This window comes from Salvia hispanica, chromosome 5 (genome assembly GCF_023119035.1).
Source record: "Salvia hispanica cultivar TCC Black 2014 chromosome 5, UniMelb_Shisp_WGS_1.0, whole genome shotgun sequence".
Taxonomy (NCBI): Eukaryota; Viridiplantae; Streptophyta; class Magnoliopsida; order Lamiales; family Lamiaceae; genus Salvia; species Salvia hispanica.
Genome location: NC_062969.1, coordinates 28,781,595 through 28,791,672, shown reverse-complemented (window position 1 = coordinate 28,791,672; position 10,078 = coordinate 28,781,595). Strand labels below are relative to the sequence as shown.

General features: G+C 36.8%; 1 protein-coding gene across 1 annotated transcript; it reads right to left on the bottom strand.

Annotated features, from left to right (window-relative positions):
• Positions 1-719: 719 nt before the first annotated feature.
• Positions 720-5,101, bottom strand: LOC125189771 (protein FAR1-RELATED SEQUENCE 5-like). The gene is made up of 6 exons (XM_048087008.1): positions 4,960-5,101; positions 4,250-4,419; positions 2,265-2,539; positions 2,076-2,148; positions 1,412-2,034; positions 720-1,308 (listed from the first exon to the last, which is right to left on the bottom strand). Exons 1-6 carry the CDS (start codon positions 5,099-5,101, stop codon positions 720-722), a joined length of 1,872 nt encoding a protein of 623 aa, XP_047942965.1.
• Between the last annotated feature and the right edge of the window lie 4,977 nt (positions 5,102-10,078).

The window sequence follows — 10,078 nt, the reverse complement described above, 5'->3', positions numbered from 1 at the left end:
GTGGGGGCCGTACTGGGTCAGAAGATCGATGGGAAGAGGTACGTGATATTCTATGCACTAAACCCTAAACCCTAGTGACTATCAAGCCCAACGGAATTATGACACCACCGAGAAGGAGATGTTGGCTGTTGTCTATTCGTTCGAAAAGTTCAGGCAGTACCTACTAGGATCCAGAGTCATCGTCTATACTGATCATGCGGCCATTAAGTATCTCATTACGAAGAAAGAGTCAAAATCCCGACTGATCAGATAGGTGCTGCTTTTACAAGAATTTGATTGGGAAGTAGAAGAAAAAAAGGGGGTTGAAAACAAAGTAGCGGACCATTTGAGCAGAATAATACAAGAAGGGAACAGTGAGGATATGAGAGGTCAATTCCCGGAAGAGCATTTGTGTGAAGTGATTTTCTCCGCAAGGAAGATCGACTGGGAAGAAGTAATGAGGCTTACTGGGCAGGACGCAACAACCAAGGTCAAGTAGAAAGTAGGACATGTACCCTGGTATGCGGACTTGGCCAACTACCAAGTGACGGGAGAGCTACCAATGGTGCTAAACGTGACAAAGGCTCAGAGGATGAAGATCAAGAGCGAAGCAAAGTATTATTTCTGGGACGACCCATACTTGTGGAAGGCAGGAACCGACCAAGTTATAAGGAGATGTGTTCTTGACTGGGAGCAACGGGATGTACAAAAACAAATAATGCTGTTATAATCAAAATACATCAACATTTCCTCTTTCCCTTATGCAGCTCATTCTCCGCTTCAAGCTTTTTAAGTATTGGACAATTTCTAAAGTCATGATGGTACAACTCATCGCACGCCTTACACCGTCTAAGGGGCCTAGTAGCATCCTTGATAGCCTTTTCTCTCTTGGAAATCAGACGACTAGCGGACCTGCTCGTGTGCCCCTTCATCTTTACCACATCTGGAGGGTGGACCTCAATGAATTCCGGCCTTTCCATTCCATAAAACTGTTCAATCATTCGCCTCTTCTCAGAGGCGGATGTTAAAGGAGTTCCAGCTTGAAGTGAATTACCAAGTTCCTCCAGTCCACCTACGAATGCACGAAGCACATCAATGTCCGTCTCAAATCGACAAAGAAAACCATAGAACAGTGAGATCTCTTGCTTTGAAATGTTTTTCCTTTCACCAACAACGGACTGTATAAGTAAAGTCTCATCAAGATGTCCATGGATAGCCTTAGCTAGCGGAGTCTTCATCCATCTACTTGCACAGTAGTTATCCGGAATCTTTTTAACTTCATTGTTCCGGAACAAAAAGAAGACATGGCAGCACAGATACCCCTGCCGACTGAATAGTTTGCAATCACATGAATATGAGTCGTCAGTCCTATCATGTTTCACAAAGTAGGAATGGCGAAGGCTAGGTGTCAACACTGTCTGTAGATGAGAACCCCAAAACGCGGCATCTGTCATTTTCCTCAACAATCTCCTCTTGTATTTTCTTGAACATACTATCTGTGTACAGAGTAGAAGCATGTTTCTCGAAAGGCAAAGTAGTGGCCAATATAGGCAGGGCAGTAGCGTCTTGGTAGTCCAGCTTTGTTCTACTATTCCGCTGAAAATCCACAACTTGGTTGAAATTCAAGTAGAACTCGGCAATGTTGTTGCATGGCTTCAGAAAGTTTTTATAGAAGCTATTCTCCGACTCAGATATCGAGGTGGTCCTAATCATCCAGCCCATTGGGAAATCTCTGAAGTACGCAGGTATCCATAATTGCCTATACTCGTACAACGTCTTGAACCAACTGTGTTCTTTCAGGCCATAACGCTCAACTACTCCATTCCACTCTTCTTCGAACTCGTCGGGTTCAAGCAGGTCCGACCAGACACATGCATTGAACTCTTTCTTGAAATCTTCGTCCCTCAATAACCGACCAGGAACTTTATTGGCCAACTTATGCATGATATGCCACATACACCATCTGTGGCGAGTCCCAATTAGAATCTCTTCAATAGCCGATCTTGATCTGTAACAATCATCTTTAGAGCAACCCCCATACATTGGAAAAAATGTCTAAACAACCATGCAAAAGCGCCTGTTTTCTCGTTGCTTACCAAACCAGCAGCGAAAGTTACTGGTTGTCCATGATTGTCCTTTTCCGTGAATGGCGCGAAGATCATACAATACCTGCGTAACATAAGCCAACATAATTCAAACAAAGGACATATATAATGCATACAAAGTAAATAGTAATGCATACAATAATGTACATATTAAAATGTTATAATGCACGACAGGTATACCTATTGGTGTTGTAGGTGGTGTCAAAAGCCACAATATCATCGAACATGTGGTAATTCCTATTCATCAAACCATCACACCAGAACAGAGCAACCAGCTGGTTGCTAGCTTTAACCTCGTACTCATATGTGAATGTCTCGGACATCTCCTTCTTCCTAGCCATATCATCAAAAACCATTTGTATGTCAATACCATGAGCGTATGCTTTGATGTCTCGTGAGGCATTCCTTATATCCCCAACATTGCAGCCAACGAGCTGAAAACCACCGAGTATTTCCTTTAGCACATTAAACGTGAATGTAGGGCCTATATTAGCCTTTGAACAATCAAGAATAAATTGGTGATGTACTGACTCGACTTATTTTAACACAAGTGATACCCGCAAGTGTACGGGGCTAGTGCAGCAATTAGCAAGCAAGAGTATCGTATCCCACAGAGACTAATTTGTATCAAGTTAACTACCACGAACAAATGTTGACTACTATCTAGAGAATCGTGAAATTTTTGGTTTTGTTCTAAGACTACGAAAAACATATAATGAACAAATAAATAAATAAAAAGTAAGTAAACACGGAGTGAAAAGATATATGGAGAAAATTGTAGAACTCAAGGATCCGATGTACAACTCTAAGCTCTTATCCAATCAAATTGTCTTACTTTTTGGTGTCTCTAGAATTACTAAGTCGACCACAATTATAGATTAAACCCCCTCCCGAGGTGAGAAACCTGTAGGTTAGGTGCTAGGATTAAAGTTCCGTTCTAATCCTAAAACCCCTAACTCCCAAAAGCTCGATAAGGTCAAAGACCTCACTCAAAACCTCAACTCTCCCGAGTTTTATTGCATTAGGGTGTGAATTATTCTTATTTCCATATTAATTATTTCATCTCCCGATTAATCTAATTAATCCTACACAATCAAATGGTGATCAAGCAATTGAAAAGAATAAATCCAAGAATAATCAAATAACTACAAGAGCAAGGCAAGAACAAAATTAATTGGATAAAAACTATGAAATTAGTGCATTTTCACCAAGAATTCTACAAAAAGGTGTTTAGCTACTCATGTTCATGGAGAAAACTAAGTTTAGCACAAAGAATCCGAACAAAAACATGAAAGATAGATACTAAGAACTCTTGTGGAACGAATCTATGGAGTGAAGTCTTCAATCTTCCAATCTGGAGTCTTCAATCTTCAATTCTCTCTCTCAAAGTGTTTTTGGGGATGTGTGTGAGTGATGGAGGCGGTAGGTGTAGAATGAATCTCCTGAAATCCAACCCTAGCCTTTTCTTGCCGTTTTTCCACTTCAAAAATCGCGTTTTTAGCTTTCAGACGCGTCAAACTGACGTACCCGGCCGGGTATAATATTTATGCTGGAAATCCACCCGGGCGGGTGACCATTTCAGACCCCTTTCTGGACTCGTCACACTGTCTTCAGGATACCCGGCCGGGTGTCGATTTCCGGCCCCTTTCTGGTCCTCAAGTCCTACCCGGCCGGGTAGAATTTATAAGAGTGAAATTCACCCGACCGGTTGTAGCCTTTGAAGGCCCTGCTGCCTCCTATGCACAATCGGCCGGATTTTTGCCTCTTTTTCATCTATTTATCCTAGAACACTCAACAAACACATGAAACTCCTAAAGATAGGATAATAGGCTGGAAATAGATAATTCAAGCATCAAAACTCAACATTAAGCACCTCAACTTACCAATTAAACCAACTAAAACATGAGTTTATCATGTACGTCGTCCAACTTTCGATTGATTGACATAAACTGTTGATGCTCTGTCTCAACCATATAATGGTTATGAACCTCGTTGAACTCCTCGATGGTATAACCTGAAACTCCTCCGTCGGAGAAGAACTTGAATGAGATACTGGCTTTACAACCACACTGCTTGGATAACCGTCGACGTTTTATCGAAAAACCAGACCGTGCATTTGCTTGGTCATCCTAGCTCGACTTCTTGTTGCCTTCCCTGTTGCATACCACGTTATACCAAGTAATTACACCATCGGTTTTCCTCATTTGTGATTTCTGCGTATCAAAACCAACAGCACGGGCATATACATCGTAGAACGCAAAACCAAAATCTAGTGATTTGAACTTCTGCCCAACCACAGGCTTCAAATCTTTCGAACAGTCAGGTACAACAACCACTGCACACAATCACAAAAACAAAATCTCAGCTAACATAAACATTATGAACAATAAAACGTGCATTATCTATCTAATAATTTAAATTATACAGTACTAAATTTACATTATCTGTATCTAATAAAACGACACCCTTGCCACCATGTGTCTAAACCATAACTAAGACAAAATAAAACTTGAATTATTTATTCACAACTATACATTATCTATTAATGAATGAAAATTAAGATTATCAAATAATACAACACCCTAGCTGCCACGTTTCTAAGCCCTAGCTCATACAAAAGAAAACGTGCATTAATACTTTACATTATAACCTTAAAAATTGTACATTAATTTAACAAATAAAAAAAATCCTTGCCGGCCTCAATTTTTAATCCTAGCCGACCCCATAAGCAAACTCATGCTCTTTGTTAACGTCAGTTATGGAACTAGTACCAATTAACAGATACAGAAAATCGAAAAGGGTTGCGTTAATATGTGTGATTTGGGAATTAATGAAACGTGGATACAATAATCAAATACTTTTCGAAAAAATTTACCTTCTTCCATAGTTGAAGCATAAGCTTCGTCCATTGTTGAAGAACCACCTTCTTCCATTGTAGAAAAGAAAATCTTCCCAGAACTCTCCAAATGTGGATCACTTTTAGTTTCACATGTGAAAAAGGTATTGGTAGGCGACATCTCACCTCATATTATCATCTGTTAGAAATTTGGACTTCCACATGACTAATTTAATGTGTATGACTATCTTTCAGTTGCCCAATTAAAGTGATTAAATAAAGATTAAGTTTGGGCTTATAGTTTATTTATTTGTTATGGTAATAAGTGTACTCATATGAGATTTTCTATTTAATGAGGGACCCAATAGAAAATAATGGGGTTTATATTTTATATAAATATAAACTAGGATTATGGTCTCCAGATGTCAGAAGAACATTCAATATCTTTGTATTCTCTCGGCAGACTATTTTGAAGGACGTCTCTGATCGTTTGGAAGATCCATAGCGGCTGCAAAGCAATTCCGCCTTTCAATTCGTTATGCAATCCATAACGACTTGTTGAGTTTACAAGGTATGCGAACTCAATACCTCGTTGGCTAACCACTATGTTCCGGAAAGTTATTATTGACTCGCTTGCGAGAGTTTAGATTCGGTTTTAAGTTTTAACTCTAAATTCAAAATTTCGTGTACATCTCATGTTCCTTATTTTCTACTAATGAGTGTGTATTTTAATGCGGAATAATCGGCCAAAAGGAAGATTAATATTTGGCACTAGATACGCATATACTTGTGGTAATAAATATGTGACAATTATTTAGTTTTCGTGTGAGTATTGTGATGCCAAAAGGTGGACGCTACTTAACATGAACTTATTATCAGTGTTTAGGCACTGTAAGGAAGTTGTCATTTACAAGTTCATATTACTGTCAAAAGACTTGATGTGTATGTTGTGCTTGGAACCTCGTAATGTTTTACTAATGTTCAAAGTAGATAATCGAAACATGACGTTGCAAAAGTAACTTCTCTTGTCTAGACTTCTTTATTGCGAATGTTAGGACGGTATGTGTGTGTGTATTTTAATGCGTATATTAGTCGGCCAAAAGGAAGATTAATGTTTTGCACGAAATACATATATACCTGTGGTGATAAATTCGTGATAATTATCCACTGTTCATGTGAGTAGTGTGATGCTAAAAGGTAGACACTAATTGACCAGATCTTATTGTCAGTATTTGATCACTATGATGAGATTACCAATTACAAGTTCATATTACGGTTAAAAGACTTGATATGGATGTTGTGTCGGTACCTCGAGATGTTACCTTCTTATTTGGATTTTATTATTTGAGCATGACAACTATTTTGGTTTTGTAATCTGTGTAGTTATGATGTCTGCTTATGCAATTTCTTCCAACATGAACAATATGTTAGCGTTGAATGAGTCAAATTTTAAGGATTGCAAATATTATACTTTGATTGCTCTGGGTTGCATGGATCTGGATTACCGCTAAGGATTGAGCAACCTACTTCTCCTACGGACGGTAATACTTCTTATCAAAGGAGAAACTACGAAAAGCAGGAATACTCGAATCATGTATATCACTGATCATTGGTTTTAGCATCCCAGAATCCTTTCGAGGCACTGCATCTGAGTATATCACTAAGGCCAGTGAATATCTTGCCAAAATTAAGAAACGTTTTGCGGAAAACGATTAGGTTGAGACAAGCGTGCTTGATCTCAATAAAGTATATAAGGGCAAGGGCAGCATAAGGGAGCACGTCATGCAAATGTCTCACGTTGCTTCGCTTAAACTTGAATTTTAAAGACTTATTTGGGTATTTGGTGTTGCACATCTAGTCAATATCTCAAAAAATAAAGTAAAGGGTATTAAGAGAAAGTATATTGAGAATGGTACTATGGATAAGGGTTCATCACAAAAGAAACAACATAAAGATAATGGTAGTTGTTTCTTTTGTGGTAGACATGGATATAAAAAAAGACGAATTGTGAAAAATATCACGCATGGTATACAAAGGAAGTTACAATTCTTGTTTGGTCTGTTTTGAAGTTAATTTGGATTTAGTCCCTAATGATATTTAGTGGGTAGATTCTGGTGCTAATGCTCACAAAAGGTTATCTATGCAAGGCTGTCTAAGCTGCCAAAAGTCAATTGATGTTGAAAGATACATCTATGTGGGATGTGACAAATCTGTGGAAGTAGAGACTATTGGGCATTGTAGATTGTTATTAAAGATTGGAACTATTATGGTTTTGAAGATACTTTATTTCACTATCTTTAGATAGAATTTGGTTTCTATTTCTTCTTAGGATAAATTTGGTTTCTCTTGTTCATTTAGAAATAGTAAGTTTCTTCCTTCAAATAATTCCAGTATTGTGGACACTGTTATGTTAAGTGTCTATGAAAATCTTTGCATGCTTAATTATGTTACTTCATATTCAGAAGTTTTACATATTAAATCAAAAGGGACTAGGCAAAAATTAAATAATAAAAATTCAGTAATTTATGGCACAAGCGTTAGGTCATATCTCAAATCAGAAATTGAGAGACTTGTATCAGATGGTATATTGAATACAGTTATATTTTCAAATGCTGATTTGTGGGTTTAATGTATCGAAGGAAACAAATCAAACATTGGAACTAGGTGCCAGTAGAGATACGAATGCCTTAGAATTGATATATACGGACATTTGCGTCATTCCCTTCAGATTCCTGGAATGTTCAACATATTTTATATAAATCATAGACGATTGTTCTCATTATGAGTACCTATATTCAATCCATCATAAGTCTGAGGTTCTAAGGTTCTAGACAAGTTCAAAATATTTTAGGCTGATGTTGAGCTCCAACTCAACAATGGCATTAAGAAAGTCAAATCTGGTCGTGGTGGCGAATACTACGACAGAAATGACTACTCAGATGAACAATGTCAAAGACCTTTTGCCCTCTATTCGGAAGAGTGATCGTTCATTAGTACACCATGTCGGGATCACCTAGCATGAGTGGTGTAGCTGAAAGACGAAATAGAACTCTAAAAGATATGTGAAAGAGTATGATTTATCATTCTTCATTGTCGCATTCGCTTTGAGGAGAGGAATTAAAGACTGTAGCGCATATTCTCACTTTGGTCATCCAGAAGAATTTAGTGGTTTTTTTTTTAATTTTATGATCCACAGAAGGAACTAATTTGGTACGAGATATATAGTATTCCTTGAGGATATTGAGTTTGGGGGGGAAGAATGTAATAGGGGACATTACTTTTGAGGAGGAGTCTGTTTTGACACCTAATAGTGCTTTTGACAATGTCGAGGGAAATTTTTATCATTGAGGAAGAAGCAAATCAAGAACCTCAATATGGTAATGTTATAAACATTCAATCTCATGTTGATGAGATCATCCAAAATTAACCTCAACAACCTCAAGCAAGACTCTCGTCGTCAATGGTACCAAAAAATTTATGAAGTACTCCATCTGTCCGCGAATAGGAGTCCCGTTTATTTTAGTCCGTCGCGAATAGGAGTCCCGTTCACTTTTCCCATAAATGGTATTGGGTCTCACCTTCCACTAACTCATTCCACTCACATTTCATTTAAAACTAATATATACAAGTGAGACCCCTATTCCACTAACTTTTTTCCATCCACTTTTCTTAACATTTCTTAAAACTGTGCCGCCCATAAATGGGACTCCTAATGGCTGACGGAGGGAGTAGTTCTTTCATTTGGATTCGGAAATAATGTCTTAATGGTTGTGTGTATCACAAGTTCAGTGGGAGCAAATGCATCTTCTTGGTATTGTATGTCAATGACATATTGATTGTTATTAACAATAAGGATATGTTGCACTAACACCAAGAATTTTCTCTCGAAGAAATTTGAGATGAACGATCTTGGGAATCCTCTTTTGTATTTGGAATCGAAAGAAATAATTTTCGATTGTCACAGAAGGAATATAGTAAAAAGGTGCCTATAGTATTTTAGATGCATAATTGCAAGTAAATAAATACATCTATGACTAAGGGAGACAAATTTAGTCTCATTCAGTGCCTAAGATAAATCTTGAGATTTAGAAAATGCAGAAGGTTTCATATGCTACGACAATTGGGAGCCTAATGTGTGCTCAAGTATGTATTAGACCCAATTTGATTTTAATTTTTTATATGTTGGGCAGATATATCAATAACCCGATGTGGATCATTAGGAAGCAGCAAAATTGATTATGAGATATTAATGGAAATCTAAGCATTACATGCTCACATACTGAAAATCAGATCGTTTGGAGATATTTTTAGGCGTTTTGATTTTAATTTTTTTAGATGTCAATACAGTAAATGATCCATTTTAAGTTACGTGTGTCTGTTGGCTGTGGAGCCATTTTGTGGAAAAGTGTTACTTCAATTTGTTGATATCAAAATGAAAAGTTAATTTAAGTCTAAAATTTAACCAAAGATAAATGGCTGCCTACTAAAAGTATTAATTTAGATTCATTACTAAATTAAGCTGACTGAAAGTCAACCTTCAAACTAAGTTGTAGGTATTTGAGTATCCATATAAATTTTTAATAAATACGTGGATAATAGTAGTAAAATATTTAAGAGGCATGAAAATCTTTGAATACGAATATAAATGATAAGAGAGGGTATTGTTCAATGACATTGAAGCGTCACTAACTATTGCACTCCCACAATCTCGTCAATCTCGTATGGCTAATCTCAAATCTAAAAAATATGTACTAGATTAATTATTTTGCTGGTCTTCTGCTTCTTCTTTCTAATTATATTCTTTTTGCTAATTTCTTTTGTGTCTACGGATAAAAAGAACTAACATTTCGAAAGTTAAAAAACAAACCCTAACTTATCAGCCTGGTCATGGAAAATATTGTGATAATTGATTGAGTAAAATACTAGTAAATTACAATGTTTGTATACTGACACATGCAACTTGTAGTTAGCTTATTTCAAACAAATATGTGAAATAATTAATATAATTAGTACTCTCTCAGTTCAAAGATAACTGAATTATATTTTCTTTTTATTATCATAAGTTAATTGAGTCTTTTTTTAGTAAAAACTTTATCCTCCTCATACTTTACTCTTTTTTATTCTCTTTCACTTTAACCTTTAACATATCAAATTCTTA

Bases quoted from the DNA above. Each gene is read 5' to 3' on its own strand.
- LOC125189771 (XM_048087008.1), bottom strand. From the start codon at position 5,101: ATGTCGCCTACCAATACCTTTTTCACATGTGAAACTAAAAGTGATCCA. The intron at 4,420-4,959 runs GTAAATTTTTTC...GATTGTGTGCAG, and splicing joins TGCTTCAACTATGGAAGAAG to TGGTTGTTGTACCTGACTGT. The intron at 2,540-4,249 runs GTATGCAACAGG...AATGTGCTAAAG, and splicing joins TAATTACTTGGTATAACGTG to GAAATACTCGGTGGTTTTCA.